The sequence below is a fragment of the Juglans microcarpa x Juglans regia genome, chromosome 2S (genome assembly GCF_004785595.1).
Source record: "Juglans microcarpa x Juglans regia isolate MS1-56 chromosome 2S, Jm3101_v1.0, whole genome shotgun sequence".
In the NCBI taxonomy this organism is placed as follows: domain Eukaryota; kingdom Viridiplantae; phylum Streptophyta; class Magnoliopsida; order Fagales; family Juglandaceae; genus Juglans; species Juglans microcarpa x Juglans regia.
In genome coordinates, this window is record NC_054597.1 from 6,035,107 (window position 1) to 6,060,903 (window position 25,797).

At 36.1% G+C, this 25,797-nt stretch overlaps 1 protein-coding gene and 1 pseudogene across 2 annotated transcripts; both read left to right on the forward strand.

Moving 5' to 3' along the window:
- The first annotated feature begins 1,722 nt into the window (after positions 1-1,722).
- Positions 1,723-9,883, forward strand: LOC121252774 (single-strand DNA endonuclease 1). Of its 2 annotated transcripts, none has more exons than XM_041152574.1 (14): positions 1,723-1,996; positions 2,108-2,265; positions 2,629-2,690; positions 3,588-3,718; positions 4,041-4,092; positions 4,226-4,298; positions 4,390-4,463; positions 4,944-5,003; positions 5,125-5,293; positions 6,263-6,362; positions 6,781-6,863; positions 8,276-8,376; positions 8,531-8,661; positions 9,160-9,883. In XM_041152574.1, the coding sequence occupies exons 1-14, from the start codon at positions 1,929-1,931 to the stop codon at positions 9,677-9,679; spliced, it is 1,782 nt and encodes a 593-aa protein (XP_041008508.1). In that variant the 5' UTR covers positions 1,723-1,928; the 3' UTR covers positions 9,680-9,883. The 2 variants fall into 2 exon arrangements, with proteins under 2 accessions (XP_041008508.1, XP_041008509.1); XM_041152575.1 differs by having other exon boundaries at positions 1,724-1,996; positions 3,591-3,718.
- Positions 9,884-10,008: 125 nt separating this feature from the next.
- On the forward strand, positions 10,009-20,414 carry LOC121252409 (annotated as a pseudogene).
- Positions 20,415-25,797: the final 5,383 nt, after the last annotated feature.

Sequence of the window (25,797 nt, forward strand, 5' to 3'; positions counted from 1 at the left end):
CGGGTTAACGTCGCCGCGTAACAGGAACATGTATTTATTACTTTTGCGGCGAGACTTCACGACCACTACAACTTCGCCGTAAAAAATCATATTTTGCAGCGATATCTGGTTCGACGGAAGGAAAATAGTACTAGTACTATGGAACCAGATATAGAATTTTCTTGCAAGGCTGAGCAGTTTTTTGCTTCTCTCGCTCCAAATATAGTTGACTGAAGAACATATTATATATATACAACGAACATCTTTGGAACGAATTTCCAATTATAAGCTTCTTGTAATATATATAGCTCCTAAATATATATCATGCATTATGAGTAAAAGCATATATAACTTAGCATTCCACACTCCTGATCTTTTATGGACAAGTACATGCAAAAAGCACCTTATATGTATATATATATATATATATATATATTTATATATATGTATAACGGGCATCATGATCAAGTGCCGCCTCATGACCAGCTTGTGTTTTTCTTCACCTCTTCACACGTTGCATGCATGCTGTAGTACTTCAGCTCTTTGGACATTTGACGACACCTATACATATATACATATACATATACATATATATATATATATATATATATTTCAGAAGTTTGAATGCCACACACCAAGTTTCGTCATTAATTTAATTCCTTAGGACAATTAATGGTCAAAACGCTATATAGGATGATATGAATAGCATGCAGCATTAATAATATTGTTTCATGTGGTTGATGCTCTTGATCACTTCATTGTTGACCATTCCACATTAATAATCATCTCGCTAATTACTTAATATATGTAAATTGTTATATAAAATTGTTAATGTCTAAATTCGCATAACAGACCAAAATAGAGGAAAGAATCATCCCCGACCCATGATAGCCAATGATTCCAGTTTCGATATAGTGCTATTTGCATTCATCCATAACATAATAATAAATAAACAAATAAAAATAAATAAAGAGTTTAGATACAGAGATTTATATGATTCTGTATAAAAGCTTACATTTACGGATTGTTTAGGAGTAAAATCTACTATGATAGATAATTTTAAAAGATTTTAAGAGGTTGAAAATAATGTCTTCCTTGATAGAGAACTAGTAGAGGCGATATGTGTGGTGAGTTTTGTCCGTCGGAAGTCCTCCTAAACCTGTGGAGAGGCGCTAGGCATTAACAAAAACACAACTAGCGAATCATTCAATGAAGGAACTCATTAATAGTCTGACTTATTGAAATCATTATCAATTAGTACTAGAAAATATTTTGGATGAAAGAGAAATGTTAATATATATTCATAAGTCTCTTAACTATATATTATTCTTTTATAATTCCTTAATATGATTGAAAGACGATCTGTTATTTTTCATTTACTTATTAATCATCTAATATCGCATTAAAAGATTTAAAAAAATAAAAAAAAAATAATGGTAATGATTAAAATGTTTACTAATATTACTCTTCCAAATAAAACATGTTGCAACTTTGTCTCTCCAAACGAGAAACCAAACAGGCAAACATGCTCTCGAGTCTTGACCTCGTTTGACGTTTAGAAACAAGGGGGTGAGAAATATTAGTAGTCTTCTCGTAATGTCCAAATCAAGGAAAATCCTCTTTCAGAAGAAAAATAAATAAATAAATCAAGGAAAATCCAATAATTCTATGCTGATACGATTGGGCCTATGCCCATGAATAGCCATTCAATTTTTTATAACATTGAAGCCCAAAGCGATCGCAAGGCATAACGGCCAAATGGCCCAAATCCGGTCTGAGATTCAGACTTTCAGTCCCTCCCTCTCTCTCTCTCTCTCTCTCTCTCTCTCTCTCCCCGCCATCTTCCTTTCCCGAAGGAGCCATTAACGGATGAAGTTCGAGGGTTCAAAATTCTAACGCTCTAGAGTCTCCCTCCCTCTCTCTCTCTCTCTCTCTCAGGGAAAGTAGATATGGGTGTGAAGAACTTGTGGGATATCTTGGAATCATGCAAGAAAACTCTCCCACTTCACCATCTCCAGTATGTATCCACTTTCTTTTGCCTGATTTTTTTTTTTCTCGAAAACCAAACAGACCACAATTACTTTCCTTTCATTTTTTATACGTGTTTTCATTTGAACTTGGGGTTTAGGAACAAGAGGGTTTGCATAGACCTCTCCTGCTGGATGGTTCAACTTCAAAACGCAAGTAAATCTCACTTTTGTATGAAGGAGAAGGTTTATCTCAAAGGTCTGTTTCACCGTCTCAGAGCTCTCATTGCTCTTAATTGCAGCCTTATTTTCGTTACAGGTATTTATATGCCTCTTTTTCTTTTCCTTTTTCAATTTTTTTCTTGTTTTCCTGAGTTCCCATCAATTATGTTTTTCTTTTCCTAGATTCTGTTATGCACTGACGAAAGTACATATCGGTATTAATATTTGAGTCTTGTGAAGATTGGGTTTTTGGCCTTTTTTAAAATTATCACTAATGTGCAATTGGTTTTTTAGAGTAATGTGTTATATGTTTTAGCTCTTAATTCGTACATACATGCATACACATGCTATTCCTAATTAGCTAAGTAATCGAAAGAGAATATATTTAGTTAAGATGTCTTTTCTTTCCATGGTATGTTGACACAGATCTGATACCCGAGTTATCTTTGTTGTCTGTTAGATGGATCAATTCCTGCTATTAAATTAGCAACATACAGACGCCGCTTAAATTCAGGAAGTGAGGTGAGAATCCTGTATGCAATGCTTTATTTGCTTACCTTCTTTTCCACATTTTTCACATGGGAAAGCTTCAATTTACCTTTGTGATCTACATCCCTATTTGCAATTCCCACCTGAATTGTTAGTTCCATTGGCACCTCAATCTGAAATAATTATTGCCAATAGGCTCTGCTATCTGAATCAAAATTGGAATGACCCGAATGGCACAAGTGTCACCAAGTAGTTGAAACTGATTTTTGGCATATGTAATTGTTGTAGTATGTGGCTCATATCGAGTGGAACACATATACAGAGAAAGCAGGCTGATGCCGGAAGTGAAGTGGAGTGGAGTGAGGGGTACAAGGGTATTATTGGAATTTTCTAATACCTCTGTACGGCTAGGGTTAGTATAAAAACATATGATGTAATCCTACTTTTGACAGTTAGTGAAAATTCAGCCCTCGCTCCTGTGGATGTAGGCATATTGCTGAACCACGTTAAATTTGTGTGTTTTTCTTGCTTTCTCCTTATTACGTACTGTTCATCGTAATTGCCACACGTAGCACAACAGTAATGACTGAAATACGTTTGATAAAACCTTTCTCTCACCTCAGCTTGGTCCAATCTACCACCAAACACCATCATGTTTGTTGGTGACAACATCGTAAAATTTGTTCAAGGGCGCATGCATGTTTTACCCAATTTCTGTTCTACTAATGGGCAATAACTACGTAGGTGATTTAGACAGCAAGGGAAACATTACAACAATTCCATTAAATTGGAGTAACAACAAATCAATTTATAGTTCATTGGAGGATTCTAACTGGGGTAGTGGGGTGACAGTTTGGAGTAGTCAAGTGTAGGTTTTTGTTTTGTTCGTTTTTCTAAAATTTCCTACTAACTTCACTGAATTTATGATAGCAGGTTACTCACAATGAAAGAAACTTGCAGAAGGTGACTTCATTACGAAGAAATATGGGATCTGAGTTTTCATGCATGGTAAAGGAGGCAAAAGTTTTGGGCATGGCGCTTGGTATTCCTTGCTTAGATGGGTAATCTTTTCTGTTACAACTAACGTATAACTTGGTATGTTCCTTAAAACATGTGCTTGAACAATTTTTTAGGTGTCTACTTGTGGCTCCCGCATGCAACTTTTTAGTACTAACAAAAGACCAGGTTTCCACTTCTAACACAGGAAAAAATGTGGCAAATATTCTATATAAGGTCATCTCCTGTGAAACAAATGGACCCTTTGAAATGATAGTTGTCTATGAATGTTTTTGGTACTTTTGGCCTTCTAATCTTATATTGGTAACAAAAATATCTGGACTAAATATTATATATATATATTTTTTTATGTTTTTATAAATTTAGGATTGAGGAAGCTGAAGCACAATGCGCATTATTAAACTCAGAATCATTATGCGTGAGTAGAAACTTTGCACTCAGTTTCATTTGGAGTATCTGATGTACATTGGGGATTCATATCATCCTCCATATTCTCTGTCATAAAACCTCATGAGCATTGTTATCATTAACATTATCATAATGACCTTTAGGATGGATGTTTCACTTCGGATTCGGATATCTTCCTATTTGGTGCAAGGACAGTGTATAGAGATATCTGCCTTGGTGAGTAGATACACACATGCTTGCCTCTTGATCTCTTTGGAGTAAGTTATTTCTGTATAAAAATTTTGAATTCATTTTGCTAATAAATTAGGAGATGGCGGCTATGTCATTTGCTATGAAATGGCAGATGTAGAGAGGCAGCTTGGATACGGAAGGAACTCATTGGTACATGTCGAGTTTCCCTGTAGATGTGAATATTGCAAATAAAGCCTCTTTCTGATAATTCTTTCTAATCTGCAATTTAGTAAGATGTGCCTATAATGTGTAGTGGTGTCTTTAAGTTTATATTTTAAGTGATGCCATCTTAATGGGCAACCTTGAGTGAAGCCCAAGAGGGTGGCATTATGCTGCAGAAAAGCAGTAATGGCTCGTCTTTAAGATATGGTTGGAAGCTCTTTTTATGTCCTGCTAATAATTCGTGTTTTAATGCATTACAAGACATGAAAGACTTAATTTTCTGTTTGGGAAGTGTTCTTCATGGAGCTACGCATATGTAATTGTGCATGCATGCGTGTATGTGCACACGTGTGAAGCTTGCTGGTATATCCGATTTATCTAAGATTCTGTTAGTATATATAAAATGGGTCTGGTTCCCTCTCTAGTAAGTTGTAACAAGCGTGGTGATTCCATTCTTGTGATCTTCAGATAACCCTTGCCCTAATGCTTGGCAGTGACTACTCTCAAGGCGTTTATGGCCTGGGTCCTGTAAGTTATAAACTCATTTCTTCTTTCTGTTGGGTTGCATTCTTCTTTATTCTCCTATCAGATCACCTTTAGAGCTGAAATGAACGCTTATTCTGTCGTGCTTAAATTTCATTGTCCTTAGGAGTCAGCTTGCCAGATTGTTAAATCAGTTGGAGACAAAGCAGTCCTCCAAAAAATTGCATCTGAAGGACTATCCTTTGTTTTGAAGAAAAAAGGTTCAAAGAAACAGGGGACCCTTTCCAAGTGCAATAACAAGGAGAATTCACTGGACCAAGAGATGAATGTTAATGGTGAATTATAGAAACCTTATCTGAGGACATTGTAATTGGCCTGCATATGATTATATAATGCTATTTTCAATTTTTCAGAGACTTTTGTCAATCTTCCAAACGAAGAATTCATGTGGCATAACTAAGCCTAAGTTAGATGTTAGTTGTGATTAAGTAGTTGGAGATCTAGGATAATGCTCTTTGAGATTTGAGATGAAGTTGTAAGTAAAACTGGTTTTTGAGATGACTATGAGAGATCCTTTATCAAATGCTTTAGTTGATATATTCTGGCATGATAAACAATTGCTTTGTATAATACACATACCTTTATTCACAGCTAATCTTGGTCCCTTTTATTTTGAGGTCATAATTAATATTTAGAGATTGCTTCATTGCAGTGGGAATTCATGGCCTGCACCTAAATGGGTCTTTACCCCTAGTTGTCTAGTTAACTGTTGCACCTCAACACATTTGGGGGAAAGCCAGCTAACTTTGGATTTTTTGTGTTGCACTTAGAAATCATAATTGAGGGTCCCTTCATCTCTCTGAAGAGAGAAAGTAAGCAGGTAGACTGTTGTTGTTAATGTAATTAATCTAATTTGATGTAATTAATATGATAAAACATAGAATTTAAGATGCAATTCTTGGAGATTCCTATAATTTATTCGTTTTTTTCCGAAAAAAAAAAAAAAGTGAAAAATAAAACTAAGAAAACTGTTGCATCCAATTTATTTAGTTGTGTGTTTATGTAATATTGTATGAAGTTGACGTGTCCTGAACATTTATCTCATGCTTTTATTGTATTCTTATCATTCCAAGTGGGAGTCTTGTTTTATCTCCCAGTTGTAGACATACAATTTCATATCCATCCATCCATTCATGCACGGATATTTTATGCGTGTGTAAACTATCTAGCTCTACATTTATTTTTGTTTAAAGAGATAGAAGATTCACATTGCTGTTGCCATTGTATTTGTAATGATCGTGTAGGCAGTGAGTATAATTTTCTGAGGGATGATCAACTCTTGCAAGTTATCAATGCATATTTGAAGCCCAAGTGCCACTCGGCAGATTCTGATGCTGTGCATAGGTAAACATAATTTCTTTTCTTGTTGGTATTGTTGCTAGTTGCTGCATATGTAAGACTGTTTAGAAATGTGTTATGTTGGGATATCTTCTGCCCTTTGTGATATAGACAATTAGTACTACCAGTCTTTCCTTTCTTTTGCTCCGGTTATGACCCACCTAAAAGCTAAAAGCAACACCTAGATAATTTTCCAGATGCAGGAAATAATGAAAGGATTAGTTAAACTTCTTCAGATAACCGTATCTCTCTGACTCCCTTAAAATCTTGCAGACAATTATATCTATTAGTTTTTTATCCATCTTTTAATTACAGATAATTGAGCACAAAAATTCGTTTTAGTTATTTGACTCTCTGATTGCTTTTTAGTAAATGAATTTCAGTTATTTGACTCCATTTATTTTGAATGCAATGTATTTTGTAGGACTCTTGCTCAATATCCTTTCCAACGTGCTAAACTTCAGCAGATATGTTCTCAGTTCTTTGAGTGGCCTGCTGAGAAAACAGGTTCTTCATTTGTTCCCTTGCTTGTTTATTCATCCCTTATATGCGTATTTACTAATATATTAAATGGAAGGATAAACATAAGCATTATGTTGATTTTTGCTGTCTTAGACAAACAGTAAACTGGCTAAATGGGAGTCAATGTTTTTGGCCGCTGTACTAGTTATATCAAAGCAAGATTCTCAAGTGACGTCTCGATGTTTGATATTTTTTATTGCCACAATCTTGAAGACCATTTCAATTGTTTAATGTTGTTCAAATCCTGGAAATCTATTCTCTTTATTAAGAAAATTGCTACAATTTGTTGAACATTTTTATTTGAGAATTTTCATACTGTACACATAAAAGAGCATGAACCCGTGTCCACTTTTGTGCAATACTTGTTTGTAGAATATAATGGGTGTTATACATTTACGTGAGGAAATTGATTAAAAAATTAGGACGCACAAATATTTTGCCTGCTGTTCCATAACTAATATGCATATGACATGGGCATACCAAGATACGAATTGGATATGCATTCATAAATAAAAATAAGTAATTTTTATTCTTAACAGCTGATACAAGGTACGGCTTGAGTATGGCATGGGTTTTGGATGGATAGGTTTGTTATAATATTTTTTAAGACAAAATTTAAAATCTAAATTTATCTACTTGAGGACACATTACACTGTTGAAGTTGCCCAGTAAAAAAACACAGAATTTTCCACCCCTGTACTAGTAGTTCCTTTCTCATAGAATTCTCAATACTTGAAAAAGTGAGATAGGAGGAGGTTTAAAATGTAAACACGGGATCCATCAAACAGGAGTCCGAGTTATGAATATTGTGTTTTATATATTTATTTTTATGGCTTCAAAAGTAGTTTAGTTATTTTGCACCTATTTTGTGCCTTTGGCATTTGGATATATCTGTCATCTCTTGCTAGTGCCTCAATCCCAACATCGATTAAATGGGGCTAAATCAAAATATACTAACAATGTAGGCACACGTTGGCACAGTTACAGTTCTGTAAATAACCTAGATTAGTACATGTTTAATATTTAAAATTCATAAAGACAAGCATATAGCTGTGTCCATATTTGTAGAGATTTGGGGATGCGACATACTTATCAAGGGGCCATGGTGGTACTATCGGAACACCTCTTGGTGAAAACCACGCAATTTCACTTGGTTGGAGACTCTTCATCATAACACAGTTCTCATGTGTACAAAATCAGAACAAATATAGGATTTTTTTTTTTTTTTTTTTTGATAAGTAACAAATATAGGATTTTTTTAGGTAAAGAAGAATCACATACACGTGACTTGTAACAATTCCTGGTTTCAGAGAAATAGAGTGGTTTTTTCCTTCTTTCTTTTCTTTCTTGGCTTTTGTGTTTTTATGCTGTCAGCTTATTCAAGATTCATGGCTTAGATGAGTATATCCTTCCAAAGATCGCTGAAAGGAATTTAAGGCGATTTTGTAATTTACGTTCAACTTCATCAAATCTAGGACTGAAGCTTCCGCTACACAAGGTACTTACTCTAGTTCTTCCCGTTTCTCTATCTCTTATGGGTGTCTCAAGATAAATTTATGATTGGATAGTAGTCTCTTTGTTCGCCCATGTCCTACAAACTTGCATGGTAAAGCCATCTCTTTCTTATGAATATCAATATTTCCCCATCACAGATACCAGTTAAATGCCCTTTATCTGGAGTTATTAAGCACCGAAAGGTTCGAGGAAGAGATTGTTATGAGGTTTCATGGGAGGAGGTAGATGGACTTGAAACCTCTGTAGTGCCAGCAGATCTTGTAGAGAGGTAATGAGTTTCATCATAATGTAGTGACTTAATCTTGTTGGATGGTGCTGCATCTAAGCAGAGATGGGTTTTGTGCTGCATGCACATTGAATGATATTTTTTGTCTGAGTATGCTATTTGCAAGAAGCATGTGATCCTCTCTAATGAAAACTTAGGTCTTTTTTTGATCAGGAGAATTTTTTTTCGTTTCCCAAACTTTTCAGTGTAGACAAATATTTAAGATTAACAACATATCTTCTCAAAATCATGGATTGAGGGAAATACATTGAAAAAACCATTATAAATCCATTGTATCAGTATGTAATGAACTTCTGGTAAAAGGTTAGTGCCGTTTAAGGTTTTCTAGCTTTTTCTTGACTCATACAGAGGGTATCCAGTTCTACTCCCAGAATAAAAGAAATAATTGAGGATAAAATATGGTATCTATCTCCTTTTTGATTGCCTATTAACTTTTTAAGAATGCAAAAATTGTTTCTTATCCTTTTTATCTGTCTGAAGTGCTTGTCCTGAGAAGATTGTGGAATTCGAGGAGAAAAGAGCTCATGGGAATCAAGAAAAGCTTAGAAAACCAAGGCCAAAGAAATTAGAGAAGGGATCTTCTTTGGCTGAAATTGATCTAAAACTTCAAAAATTGTTACATGACATTGATATGGGAAGCAGTGCTGCTGTTCATGATGCATCCTCTTTGGTGGTGATATCAGGAAATCAAACTGCCGCAACAGAAGTTAATCAGGAAAACCAACATCCATGGCTTGATCCAATGAGCAATGCTAAGTGCAGTGATGATATACCCTGGAGTCAAGTTGGTCCGAGTACCACTAAGAGTGAAGTGATTGACCTCTTGAGCCCTTCTCCACTAAGACAACCCCGTGCTGTTTCCAAATTCACCCAATCAAATGGTCAAGGTATTGATGTGATTGATTTGAGTGAGTCAGAAACTGATGTGTCACCTGAACATGAGACGAAGGCAAGAGAGTTGAGACTCTTCCTTGCCAGCATTAAGGATGACATGTTCTGAACAGTCATGAAGGTCAATTTTTTGTTTAAAGGATTACGTCTAGTGTAGTTAGTTTGAAATTTTCACCGATTGAATTATGTTCATCTATCTCTTTAGTTGGCAACAGATTCTGTGCTGTGTGTACTATAATCAGATGTAGAATATGTTCTTCAAGGATAGTGTACGAGTTGTTATAAGGCTCAGACGTAGGATATTTAGGTCCAATTCATTTTCTCGCAGATTGATAGTTCCTGGGTTTGGACCTCTTTAGTGGATTCTGACTTTTGTTTTTGGTTTGCTATTAGTTCAGCTAGGGACTTGAGCTTGTGATAGACCGAGCATGCTAAAACATGGGTTCATCACACGTACTTTCATGATTTAGCATGAAAATATGCTCTACTATTGTCTTAGAGCATTAGTAGTGGATTTAACGTTTGGTCAAAATTTGGTTAGAGAATTTACTTTTATAAATTTAGCTAGTTACTTTTCAACAACACTAAATAACAGACTCTCCAAATCTATTACTATTATATTAAAATATTGATTTTGACATTTTCATTTATTTTAATTCTAATTGTAATTTGAATATTTATTCATTATTAAAAAAGTGTACATTAATTTTCTAAGGTTGATATTAGATTTGAAAAAAAAAAAATTGGCATCAACTAATCGTAATATTATACAACTAGAATTTGAAGCACTCCAACAAGATGATACTTTTGAGACGAAGAGGAATCTTCTGGAGTTGAGTTTGGGATTTGGTGTTTCATGCTTTTGAGATGAAGATGAATTTTTTGGAGTTGTGAGCTCACTTGAAGCGAATAGCACGTGGGAGAGCCAAAATAATATTTGGCCAACAATTTGGATTCAACAGATTTGGCTAGTGAAAATAATCGAAGTTAAAAGTATTGTACCTTTGTTGAGTCTATTAGGACCACTACAGTAAGTTTTTATGCAATCTAGTTAAATTTTGACTAAAATATAATTTTATTGAGTCCACTACTAGTGCTCTTATGCCAAACAGTTTGTTGAAATTTAGCATTAAGAATTGACTGCATGTGAAAAGTTCTACAAAAGATATCTAACAAATTCCCCTTTTCCTGTTGCATACGTCGATAACTCACCTTTCATTTCCATTCACTATGTTTTCCCCATACATGGCCATCTTGTGTTATTTTGAGAAATTAGCAACCCACATGATTAAAAAGTAGAAACTAAGAAATTGAGAGATAAGAGAAGGAACAGAAATGGAGTACTCAAAATGCAATAAAGCACTCAATAGTCTAATTAAGCAATGTTACAGTTGATAAAATAGACACATTGTTGACAAAAAAGAATAAAACCCGTCACACAAACGAGAAATTTTTTAACAAGAAAGAGATTTTACAAAAGTAAACTCATAAATCGATGTGGTTTGACTTGATAAGTCGAATTATAAAATTACTTTTATTGTAAAATAAATATAATGTATCCATGAAGTCACGTTAGCTTGTAATTTTATTTTTATGAAAGTTCTTTATAATTATAGCACTTCTCTTCACAAATTAGACCCAAGTACTTCAATTTAACGTGAAAAAACAACTGGAAATAGATCACGGTTGAGCTGGAGGCAGACTTGATTCCAAGACTCCTACTGGAGATTGGACTTCACTTGAATGGAGAGTCAATCTAGAACTCTAAAGTTATTGTCCAACGTACAAGAACTCACTCCGGAATTTGCTTTCGTTTTACTTCACTTTTCACGTGCTGCAACTTTATGGGTTATAATGTTCGAAATATGGGGTGTGAGAAAAGAAAAAATTTATTTATTATTTCAACTCTTATCATTCTCTCATTATTTTATGATGTGATATTAAATAATAAATTTATAAATGACATGTAATAAATAATTTTTTTAAAAAAATTTTGAACAATTAAGATTTAAAGAGAAGTTGGAGAAAGTTGAGGGAACAAAAGGCTTGGCTTAGACCACGTAAGCCATAAGAGACAACAACCTAATAAGCACACCATTCCGCACAAAAACGACCAACACAGCACACCTGTTTTGCTTTTTGGAGATTTTCATGAATATTCACGTGCATTTAATACATCCGATAACGTGCGTGCCTTATTAGAGTACAGTTCGAATTCGAAATGATCTTTTCGGGATCCATAAATTTGACATATCATAAATGACCCATTTCATGTGGGAAATAAAATTTATCAAAATTGATTTTGGGCAATAATAGAGAAAAAGAAATACATCATTTACCTACAGTCTAGTCAGTGTTTGTCTCATGTAAGTTATTAGCTTTACTTACCAATGCCTATATACAGTATAGTTTCCTAATTTATATAGGATGAATACTTCATTTAGTACTCATTTGTGGTGGGTTTGGATAGAGAGTTCAGATGAGATGTTTTGTTAAAAATTAAATAAAATATTGTTAAATATAATTTTTTAATATTATTTTTATTTTGAGATTTAAAAAAAGTTGAATTATTTATTATATTTTTTTATAAAAATTTGAGAAAGTTATAATGATGAGATAGATGAGATGAGATAGGTTTATGTATCCAAATCCACTTCAGTATCTCCAAATTTTGTAAATATTAGTAAAATAGTTTATAAATAATGGCGAAATGATTTGAGCTAAAATATTTTATTCGGTATTGAGAAATGAGAGAGAAAATATTCAATAGAAATATTATAAAGTTAAAAGTTATTTGAATATAATTTTTTAATATTATTTGTTATGAAGTTTAAAATAATTATATTGATTTTTGTGTTTTGTTCTAAAGTTTATTATTACTTTTCACCTATTTTTTATTACTATTCAATATTCTATCATTATTTTTTTTATTAATTTTTTTACTACTCTTTACAAAATATCTAAGATTATTTCATTACTCATTACTCATTACTCAAACGCAATCTAAAATTATGAAAAATTTCAAATATTTTTAAAATTTTATTACTTGCTGGATGCAACTTTTACACTTTACGAGTAGCAAAACAATTCGACCTAAAAAAATAGAGAGAGAGAGACAGGTTCTAAGCCTCTGCCCTTCTTATCCGAATCATTTATAGAGCAATGGGAGAGCTTCCATCTAGACCAAAACCTCCAATAACATCGCCACTTCATATGAATGGGAAATGAAAAACTCCTCCACGAAATTCCTTCGTCTGAGCCAAGAAGAGCTAACCTAGGGAAGAAACGGAGAAAAAGAAACCACAAAGGAAGACAAAGAAGAAGAAGTAACAGGAGCTAGGTGTGAATGGGACTTCAATCTCTACACTGTTGTTTCTTCAAGCACAGCGGTCGGTGCCGCGTCGGACACCCTCGGAATAATCAAATTTGACCCATCTGATAGCTTTGTAGCCACAGATGGAATTGCAAGAAAGATAAGAATTTACAGTTTAAGCTCTCTGCTGCCACATGAAAAGCCATGGCAAGCAAAGTAATAATACTGCAACCTTGTTAGACCATGCCAGTGCATGCAACTATTACATCTGCACTCTGGCAAAGCTCAGCAGCCTTGGGTGGAAACCCAGCTCAGGCGAGCATGTCCTGGGTTCAAGAGACTACGACGGGGTGGTCATGGAGTACGACCTCCAAAGAAGAACACCCATTTTCGAGCGTGACGAGCATCGAGGGCACCGAGTCTGGAGCGTGGACTACTCGTATTGGGATCCAGTTCTAGGGGCGTCCGGGTCTGACGATGGAACCATGCAGATATGGGATCCACATTGTGAAGGAGGGAGAAGTGTGGCCACTGTGCAGCCCGACATGGGGCGCAGTCCCATTTGTTGCGTCGAGTTCAACCCTGTTGACGGAGCCTTAGTCGCCGTTGGATGTGCCGACCGGAAGGCTTACGGGTACAATATATGTTAAGAACCTTCCCAGTAGATCACTACAGTCTGCTTGTGATGTAAAATGGTGAAGGAACAAGTAACCAAACACTGTAAGCTACAAGGAAATGGATGCAAAGCACGTGTTTGATAAAAATCCTCAACAAGAAATTGTATTATCACGTTGGGAACATTCGAGGTGTCCCTTCCTCCAAATTGTTTCTAGATACAAGAAGATTCTTGACCCCTTTTCTCATCTCCCCTTCTCTCCTATATCCCTCTTTTCCGTAACTAACTCCTACACATTTGATAAACTTACACACAAAGTAGGAACAGAAATAACAATAACTAAAGTGCATCGTTTGGGACAACTCCCCAAACATTGCGTTTTGCACTTATGAAATAAACGACAGTTGCTTAATTAAAAAAGGTTAAACAACAGCAGCTCCCCACTCCCAAAATGGTGAGCTTTGAGTCTCCAACTTATTCTTGCATTTCTTCCATCTGCAACGACGTTGTTCCCAATCTAGAAGACTTCAAACCTTTTCACTTCGACCTGATGAACTCAGAACCCCTTCCCACTTCGACTTCACCACTTCAGTTCCAACCTAGGGTTCCTAACAGTTGCCTCCCTTTTCACAACACCTTGCCCACAAGGTGCGGGTAAAGGTGCTATAACTTCCACAATTTCTCTCAAGTGTTGTTCTCTTCTGATGCACCAACCCACTTGACTAGAACTTCGATAATGGCCCGATCCCCTTGACGTTTCATGCGACGGTCAACGACAACTTCGGGCTCTAGTTAGACCTCGTCGTGTGCATCTACTGGAGGAAGAGTGGCTAGGGGTTGGATCTGGGTTCCAACCTTCTTCTTAAGGCAGGACACGTGAAAGGTGGGGTGGAGCTTGGAGGCCTTCGACAGATCCAAATGGTAAGCAACCTCTCCAATCCTCTGCAAAACTTTGAAGGGACCATAAAATCGAGGAGCAAGCTTCATGTTCCTACGGTTGGCCACGGATTTCTGACGATAAGGTTGTAGCCTCAGGTAAACTCAGTCCCCAATCTCAAAGTGCCTTTCAGTTCTGCTTTTATCTTCTTGCACTTTCATTCTGTTTCTTGCATGATCTAAGTTTTCCTTGAGCACTTGAAGCACTCTGTCTCGGGTCTGTAGTGTCTGGTCAACCTGGTTGTTTGCTGATACTCCCAGAATGTAGGCTAGCAGTTGGGGGGTGCATAACCATACAGGGCCTCGAATGGGGTCCTTTTTTGCAGAGGTGTGGTATGACGTATTGTACCAACACTCTGCAAACGCCTAACCATTGCACCCACCTCTAGGGTTTCACCCCTGAATAACACCTTAAATAGCTTTCCAAGCATTTGTTTAAGGCCTTAGTCTGTCCATCAGACTGAGGGTGATAAGCTGAACTGTGACTTAGGGCAGATCCCTACAGTTAAAAGAAAGCCCTCCAAAATGAACTCACAAAGATTGGGTCCCTATTCGTGACGATAATCCTAGGTAGACCATGCAACTTAAAGACATGGTTTAGGAATAGATTGGCCACTGTTGCAGCTCTATAGGGATGAGATAGCGGAATAAAGTGACCAAACTTAGTGAATCGGTTGACCACAACCAAGATAACATTAAACCCCTAGGACGTAGGCAACCCTTTAATAAAATCCATCGAAATGTTTGCCCATGCTTGCTTTGGAATTGGCAAGGGCTACTAAAAGCCTATAAGAGGGAAGTTTCGTACTTCACAGCTTGGCAAACAACACACTCTCGGACCACCTTCTTGATGTCCTTCTTCATGCCACTCTAAAAAAAATCCCTTTTGGCTCTTTGGTACGTTTTCAAGTACCCCGAATGCCCCGCCATTGGATTGTCATGTATATATTGCAGCACCTTATTTTTAAAAGGAGACTTAGCCACAACCACAATCCTCCCCTTTTTTAGTACTAACCCTTGCTGCAACTGATATCCCTTCGGAGGGTTGCTGTTTTGCTGTAATTTCTTCACCAATTCTTGCATTTCAATAGAATTCTCATAGTTAGCCCTTAATTCCTCCACCCAATAAGTCGTAGGGAACAAAATCATGGCTAAACTGCCTCACAGCTCGCACCCTAATCCTCCACCCGTGATAGGGCATCTGCCCCTACATTCTCCTTTCCCTGCTTATAAGTAATAGTGAAGTCATACCCCATCAATTTAGTGATCCACTTTTGTTGGGTTGCAGTCCCAACTCTTTGTTCCAACAAAAATTTTAATGTCTGTTGGTCGGTTTTTACAATAAAAGATTGGCCTAATAAATAAGGCCTCCACTTCCTCACAACTGTTACCAAGGCTAAAAGCTCATTCTCATAAGTTGATAGAATGAGTGCCTTACCTTTTAGGGCCTTACTCATGAATGCTAACAGTTGTCCAGCTTGCATTAACACTACCCCCATCCCCCGCCTACTAGTGTCACACTCAATAGTGAATGGCTGTGACAATCCAGAAGTCATAGCACGGGTGGCTGTGTAACAACCAATTTCAGGCTATTAAAAACTTCCATAGCCTCAGGTGTCCACAAAAAAGCATTTTTCTTTAGTAAATCAGTAAGGGGAGCTGCAATGACCCCGTAACCCTTGAGGGCCTTGATGAATTTAGGGTAGTAGCCTGTCAACCCCAAAAATCCCCTCAAAGACTTCACATTAACTGGTTTGAGCCATTCTAACATAGTTGCAACTCTCTTTGCATCGGCTTCCACACCCTTCTCACTAATCACATGACTCAAATAATCTATTTCAGCAACTCCAAATTGACATTAACTTAGCATACAACTCATGCTTGTGTAACATCTCCAAAATCTTTTCCAAATGCCCTAAATGCTCAGCCCAACCCTTGATGTAAACTATTATATCATCGAAGAATTCTAGAACAAATCTTCTCAAATAAGGCCAAAACACATCTTTCATTAACCATTGGAAGGTTGACGGTACTTTTTTTTATCCCGAAGGGCATCACGAGGAACTCATAGTGTCCATCATGAGTCCTAAAGACCGTTTTCTCCACATCTTCAGGAAGTACTTGGATTTGGTAGTATACGGATCTTAGATCCAACTTGGAAAACATAGTTGACCCATGCAACTCGTCTAATAATTCATCAATAACTTGAATAAGAAATTTATCTTTTATGGTTTTCTTACTAAGCGCCCTATAGTCGACGCACATCCTCCAACTCCCATCTGACTTTCATACTAACAACATCGGGGATGAAAAGGGGCTGGAACTAGGCTGTATCACCCCAGATTCCAATAATCTAGCCACAATTTTCTCAATTTCCTCCTTTTGGTAATGAGGATATCGATAGGGCCGTGCTACAATTGGCTTAGTGCCCTCCTTGAGGGTGATTTTGTGATCATGTGCAAGTGAGGGAGGCAACCCCTTCGGAGTTTCAAAGACCCCTTGAGATTTCATAAGCAATTTTTGCACCTCTTCCCCCCAACAACCAAAATTTTCTGCCTTTTTCCCTACCAACAAATGCAACAACAACCGTTCTTGTTAACCGAGTTAAACAAGGACTTGTTACTCTCTTCTAAGGTGGACTCCTTCAAAGTCAACCCCACTAATATAACTCCCCCCCCCCCCCCCCCCCCCCCCCCCCCCCCCCCCCCCCCCCCCCCCCCCCCACCATACATAAATCTCATTGTGAGATTAGTGAAATCCCACATAATTAGGCCGAGCGTTTCCAACCACTTCACCCCCAACACCACACCACAGCCACCAAGAGACAAAATATAACAATGAGAATTGAAAGAAGTACCTTGTATTTTTGTATGGACTGCAGTACAACATCCCTCATTGTATATAAGTTGTCCACTTGCTATTCTCACAGCAATCTTTTGCTTCTCATCCACTGTCAGCTTGGTTTTTTTTAGCAACTGAGGGGTTGAGGAAATTATGCATGCTCCCAGAGTCAACAAGAATCACTACTTGCTCCCCTCCAATTGTCCCATCTAGCCTCATTGTTTTTGCACTAGGTGTCCCCGTGAGGGCATTAAGTGAAATCTCAGGTTCTAGATTCACTTGTTGAACTAGTGCCTCTCCTTCCTTGGCCAAATCATTCGCTATATCTTCTTCGTCCCCACCTTCTTCAACCCCATCATACCCTTGTAACAAATAAATCCGAGGGTTTTTACAAATATGGTTTGGGTTCTATTTTTCTTCACAATGGAAACATAGGCCCATTCTCCTCTTTTCATCCATAGAAATTGATGAAATCTTCTTAGTAGGTGGACTGTATTTCTGCACCCTAGTGTTTCCATTCCCACCCGAACTATAATTATTAAAAGACCCTCTGCTGGGCTTCCCCCTTATCAGGAAAGCATCTAAGTGATTTCTTGGAGCTGGTTAATTATTCCTCTTGAATTCGAGCTAACCCAAAAGCTGCATTTAAGGTAAGGGGATTAAACATACGTATTGGAAAGCAGATTTCATCTTTGAGACCGCTTAGAAAACAGCTTAGTTTGTGATGGTCGGGAAGGCCCCTCAACCTATGAGAGAGGCCTTCAAATTGGGCCTTATAAGCTGCTATCGTTATTGTTTGTTTAAGCCGAGTAAGGGTCTTTGTCGGGTCATCGTAAGATGTTGGTCCAAAGTAAACCAACATTGTGCGAATCAAGGTATCCCAATTATTAAACTGTCCTGAGTCTGTAGCGTCTTGGTACCATACAAGGGCCTCCCCCTTCATGTAATAAGAGGCCATTAACAAATGTTGGGCAGGTGGTAGTTGGTGAAATTCAAAGTATTTTGTAGCTTTGAATATCTACCTCAACAGATTATCTCTATCGAAATGGGGAAAATCTAAAAGAACCCCCTTGGTATTGCATCCCTTTGTTGAAACTGATTATTCTCTTGTGGAACTTGCAGGTCTGTATTGGCATTTTGGTTGGTGACAAGGTTGTTACTATATCTGTAAGCTGGTCTAGGCGCTCATCTATGTGATCCATCCTCCCCCGGATCTACTGGTAATCTGCAGCTAAGCCATCCACCTGACGTTGCAGGCCATCTTGTTGTTGGCGGGCCCTAGTGTTTTCAACCATGAGGATCGATTGCTCTTAATACCAGTTGTTAAGAACCTTCCTAGTAGGTACACTACAGTCTATTTGTGATGTAAAATGGTGAAGGAACAAGTAACCAAATGCTATAAGCTACAAGGAAATGGATGCAAAGCAGGTGTTTGATAAAACTCCTCAAGGGGAAATTGTATTGTCACGTTGGGAACATCCGAGGTGTCCCTTCCTCCAAATTGTTTCAAGATACAAGAAGATTCTAGACCCCTTTTCTCATCTCCCCTTCCCTTTTGTATCCCTCTTTTCCGTAACTAACTCTTGCCCCTTTGATAAACTTACACACAAAGCAGGAATGAAAATAACAGTAACTAAAGTGCACCGTTTGGGACAACTCTCCAAATGTTGCGTTTTGTACTTATGAAATAAATGACAGTTGCTTAATTAAAAAAGGCTAAACGACAATAGCTCTCCACTCCAAAACGGTGAGCTTTGAGTCCCCAACTTATTCTTGCATTTCTTCCATCTTCAACGACGTTGTTCCTAGTCTAGAAGACTTCAAACCTTTTCACTTCGACCTGTTGAACTCAAAAACCCTTCATGCTTCGACTTCATCACTTCAGTTCCAACCTAGGGTTCCTAACAATATAAGAAAACTAGTGGATCCAATTGTGGTGTTCAATGGGCACGGTAGAACCGTAACATATGTCTGATTTCTTGACGCCTATATAATCATGTCTGCAGGCACTGACGGGTGTTTGAAGCTTTGGAAGATCAACGAGTCACGTGTAATTCGCACATGCAAGGGGCACATGAACAATCGAAGCTTTGTCGGGTTATCCGTGTGAAGAAATGGTGGGTTACTCGTAGTGGTGTAAATTCAAACCGAAAAACTGGTTTGGTACCGGTTCTTAGAATGTGAAAACCGGCTAGTTCCGGTCCAATTCCGATTTTAGGATTTTTCGGACCGGACCGGTTGATAAAAAAATATATATAAAAAATAATATTTGTATTATTGTAAATATAAGTTTTATACAAAATATTATATATATTAATATATATATAAGTTTTATATATTATGTATAATTATACATTTTATGTGAAATTTTTATATATAATTATATATATTCATATATGAAATAATTTCTTATTATAATTTATAAATTATTACATAAAATGTTAATACTAAATCACTAAAAGTTTATAACTAATACTAATAGTCTAATATAGACTAATGACTATAGTTATACTTATAATTAATAGTACAGGTTTTTACTAAAAGTTTATAACTAATACTAATATTAAATATATAGTTTATAACTAATACTAATATATAACTTATAACTATACCAATAGTCTAATATTAATACTATTATATAGTCTAATATATTAATAAAAGTATAAAACAGATTTTTTTAAATCAGTTTTTTTTTTTTCATAAACAAATTTTTAATGACAAATTGTGAAACTTACGTTTTAAAAAAATCGAAAACCGGTAAAACCGAAAGTACCGATTTATGAGGGTAACTGGTGCGTAATCGGTTTTGAAAAATTAAAAACCGGTACATACCGGTTCGGTCTTAGATTTTGTCCAAAACCGGACTGGACCGGTTACACCCCTAGTTACTCGGGTGTGGGTCTGAGAACAACAAGGTATTTGTGTATGACTCGAGATGGGGGGGAGCCAATATGGATGCAGGGGTGCAGGGGTTCGAGCCAGGGACTAGATTGGGGCGTGACCATGGGTTCATCAGCAGCATGTGCTGGAGGCAAACGGGGGATGAAGGGCGCACGCTTTTGGGCCTTTGGCAGGGGGTCAGATGGGGATTTGTAGCTTTTTTTGGGCAAAAGAAAGCCAGTTTTGTTGTATCAGTGATCATCTTGTCCCATGTTCCGACAGAACATTATATGGGATTTCAATCCTAGAAAAGATATGAATGCAACATATCTCTAGCACAAAGCGAGAGGAAGAGAAAAAGGAAGATGAAGATAGAAGTCATTTAAGCTTATCTTTTTATCTCATTTGCTAATTACTAACAAAATGTTTCACAAAAGATTGCAAATTCACTCGTGTCACAGGTCTTTTACATTCTGTTAGCCTGAGGTCCTTTTCTTGTTGGATTGTTATTAGTGGGAAACCTTTTATCTCTCGGTCGGAAATCACACTTTTCAGTTTTTTCCCTTAATTTAGAGAAATTTTCCCATCACTTATTTTGGAATGAATTATAAATTACTCAGAGTTTATACTTCAAAGGATAGTTTGAAATGGTTTGGTGGGCTCAGAAAAAACACTTCTGCTGGGAGTCCATTTAACACACACTTTGTGCACCCCCGTTGACATGGTGGGGCAATTAAAAAAAACCAAAAAAGGTTGAAAGGAAGAGAACATCTGAGACCTGGGTTATGACGCGGTCACACGAAAAAGCTTCAGCTCCCCGCTCACTAACTAGTTGTGCATCCTTTCTCATCTTTACTGGCATGTCTCCACCATCGGCACATCTCTGCACGTCTGTCACGTTCTCAGATAAAAAAATCCTTGGTTTCCCCTACCGTCACTCCTCGCCGTCCATCGTCAGTGGTTGGTTTTAACCTTTATATTTTCCAGTCTTCAATTATATTCTAACTTTCGCGTTTCTTTATTGTTAAGAATGAGGTTTTTTTTCCTGTTATTCATGGTTTTCTCATATTTTTACCTCTGTATTTAGCTTATTCCTCAAGCATAATCCCACTACACAGGTACTGGAACTTTTGAGTTCTATTATGATTCTTTTATTTTGGATGCTAAAATATTTTCCTAAAAATATCAATATATATAAACCTATATCATTTGGTATTTGCCATTTTCAAATTTGTATGCAAAATATAATGTGTGTAGTTGAATGAATGGACTTTTTTCAATAGCGTGGCCATACTTCATACTTGCCGCGAAGGAACATTTTCTGTACTTTTGTTCAAGTAAAAGCTTTGATGGGGCCTTATCTAGACTTGTGTCTGGTTAACTTACCAGGAATACACTCATCATCTATGTTGCTCGTTTGTGAAATATGATCATATATCTCTTCAGCGATAACATGTTGGCTTCAGTGAATAAGCCTGCTAAAATTTTATTGGCAATGTTCATTTTCTAAATGTAAATCTACACCCCAATTGAGCAACGTTTTAAAATTTGAATAGGCTTGCTAAAACCTTTCTCTATCCACTACATATGTGTAAGGTTTTATTTATCCCTTCAATTGAGCAATTTGATGGAGTAGATAATTTTACCCTTTCACATAGGGGTGTAAATTTATTATATGTTTCCGGGACCGGACCGGTTGGAAAAAATTATATATATAAAAATTAATTTTATATATTATACAAAATATTTATATATATAAGTTTTATATATAATATATAATTATATATTAAATTTTTATATATAATATATATAATTATATATCATATATGAAATAATTTCATATTATATTTATAAATTATAACATAAAATGTTAATCTTAAATATGAACATTTGTAATTTGTTTGATCATATGTTATTAATATAATTATATATAAGATAATGTTATTATAATTTATAAAATAAAAGTTTAATCTTAAAGATAAAAATTTAATTGATCATATGCTTTAAACATAATATATATATTAAATTATTACTAACATTCTATCATAAGAAGTAACATTTTATTATATGTTTTTTAAATTTTAAAAAAATCGAAAAATCGGACCGGACCGAAAACCGGTAAAACCGGAGGTACCGGTTTAGGTGGGTAACCGGGACGTAATCAGTTTTAAAAAATGTAAAACCAGTACATACCGGTTCGGTCCTAGATTTTGTCCAAAACCGGACCAAACCGGACTGGTTACACCCTTACTTTCACATATTATGTGGTGAGCCCTTATAAAAGAGAACGTGTTTATATTTTTCTTGACATAGATTGGAAGGGCTTCTTTTAGGAAAATTCTAGACCATCCCCATATGTTTATAACCACTACTATGTCATGGACAGCAAGCATCAATTCCCTTAATTTCCATTATGCAAGACTGCTAAACTGCTTTTTTTTTTCATAAGTATTGTCAAGATGAAGAAAGGAAAAGAGCACGTGTCCCCATTAACACCTCCTACCACAGATCTACCAACAAATCCATCAACCCAGGTATTCATTACCGTGCTTAAAATTCAATATAACTATTTCACTTAATGTCTACATTTATTGCCTAAGTTTTGGTTCACTCTTCAACTAATGGTTGGTTTATATGTTAGGTGATAGCAAGACCATTTTATCCACAATTCTCGACACCTCATACCACAAGTCTAGCAACATAGGTATTATGTTATATTATTTTTGAATTATTTTATTTGTTCTATTAATATATTTATCATAGGTCTTCAGCACATTATCATTATTCCTTTATGTGTTAGGTGATACCAAGATCATGGTATCCGGATTTACCAGCACCTCCTACCACTCATCCAGCAACCAATATAACATCCCGGGTATTTTAAATATTAATTTTGAACTATTAAACTATTATGTTAATGACTATATTTATTTTTGGTCTTTTGCACATTATCACTACTGTTTTATGTGTTAGGTGATACCGACACTATTTCTGGACTTCCAAAACTATATGCATGGTTTGCATGCACAAATGCTATATGCGTGGTTACCACCATTTGTTCTTCGTCATGATTCCAACTCATCTCCACTGACTAGTTAGGTGGTGGATTTGTTCTTTAAGTAGTGTGCTTATTTCTCACCGTGCTTATATTAATTTATACATATTTTTTATTGTTGTAAACTGCAGGAAAATCTTGTATCTCCATTTCACTCTTCAACTACTCCTCTGGTTGGTATAAACCTGCAAGCTCAAGGCATTTCTAAGAAATTTAGGACCCCACACTTGACTCTGGGGAGGCCAAGACTTTGTCTACACCCTCTGTGTGTAATACTATTGAATCCAAAGATGACGAGGCATCCAGAACACAAAATAGAGTGCAGAGTAACGGTGGTGATAGTATTGAGGAGCCCAAGTTGGGGGTGGTGTTTAGATCCGAAAGTTTCTTATTATAAAAAATATGAGAAACAATGTGGTTTCGGGGTAACGATGCAAAGGAGTAAGAGGGATGAGCATGGGAGTCTGAGATAAGTCACGTTGGGTTGTGCTCATGGTGGGAAGGTACGAAACTGGGCCTCAAATGTCGCAAGGTCATGTCCAATATAAAAAACAGACTATAAGACAAAGATAAATACTATACTGGTTGATGGGATGTTGAAAGTATTAATGGTTCACAATACACACAACATGGGATAGATGGAACCTAGCCGGATAGCTTGCCTGGCCCACAGTTTGGTGTTTCAATGATTGAGACTCAATGTAGTTGGGAAAAATCTGGTTGATGAGTAATTTGAGTTCCAGGCTTGTTGTATTGTGTTTAATGCATATACTTGATAAGTAGAAGTGGTGAAGCTGACATTTTTGTAAAGTGGTTGTTATATTATGTTCAATGTATATAACTTGTGTAATTTGAGTTCCAAACTTGTATTGTGTTCAATGTATATACTTCCATACTTGTGTTCAATGTGTATACTTCCAGACATGTTGTATTGTGTTTAATCTTCATTACTTTGACTTGTTGTATTGTGTTCAATGTAATTTGAGTTCCAGACTTGTTGTTGGAAAAAAATCTTTTTTTTTTTTTTTGTAGCAATCCTTGTTAGTATACGAGATTTTTGTTGTTTGTCAAATGAGTAAAAGAAGCTGGTATGTTCCCAACAACAAATAAATTCCATCACAAAGACTATGTCTATTACATGTTAATATGATAAACAGATCCCACATGTTAATATGCTAAACACAAAGACCACGTCCATTACAACAAAGTGAGCAATAGTTTGCTCGAGATTGTGCAAAGCTCCTATTACTATGATCGTATCAAATACAACGAAATTAATACAGACAACACCCAATAGATATGAAGAAATGTGCGTTCACGCCGGATGTCTACTTGTTGCCTTTGGACATTGACTTGCTCGTTGTGGACTTCCAACTCCCTCTTCACAATCTTCTCCTCTCTTTTTCGAAACTCTTCCTCCTTCCTTAATAGTTCAATTTCTATCTTCACAAGTTCTTTTTCTCTTTCAACGCTACTATCTGCCTATTTGAAATAGTTGCAGTGTGGTAACCCCTAATTATAAACAAACAAACAATAGGTATATATAAAAAAATTTGTACAAACCCAAATGCACGTCAAAGTAATGAAAATTGTTGCTACCTCTATATTGTACTTTGAACACCCAAAGAATAATCTCCCTGGATTTCTTGGCGTATTTGATATTCTAGGTGAAGCATGCTTCCCACAGGTGCACATCAGGTTATTCCTCAAAGTACGAATAATAAGTGAAGATGAAGCAACTGACGATAACATTATGTCACAAGAAATTACAACAACTGAAATCGGCAGAGAGGTAAGAGAAATTGATTTAACAACACATTAACAAATGTGTCAATTAAATGCCAATTGTGTTATCAATATGTGTATTATTCAAAAATATGGTGGGTTGCATGCATACTTTAAGCCATACATTTATAAATAAATAAATAAAGAGAAAGGCGGAGCAATGCATGTTCCTCACCTAATAAACTATAATCAATGGTTTATAGATCAATTTTGTCACTTTTTATTTTTAAATATTAAAATGATTTTCAACTTTTCTGAGATAGAGTTCATAGTATATTAACGTAGCAAAAACAGAAATATAAACACAAAACATAAAGTTCATCATTGTTTTTTGTTACTAACTTCTGGTCATGAAATGCCCTATAAAATGAAGATTGATCTCACAAAACCACTGCCATCATAAATACATCTTCTACTAGCTTTTCAGACACAAGTGCAACCTTTCATCTACACACATCACATGATTATCGTATCATGTCGAAAATTGTAGTTAATAATAAGAATTATTGCATATAATGAAGAATACTATTGTTGATAAGAATTGCATATAAGGGCACTTGACCATGCATCACATGACAATTCATGTCACCAATTAACAATATTTACAATTATCATCATCATCATTATATTTGGTAAGCTTAGGTGGATTGGAATGGCAACATCATGATTCTCTTCCTAATAAAGCATACCTATCTTTGTGAAAACAACTCCTAAATCTTGACCTAATTTCCTTGTCCCACGAACCTTAACTTGGTCTTTAGGAATTCATATGCAACTTTATATTTAATTACTAATTAGTAT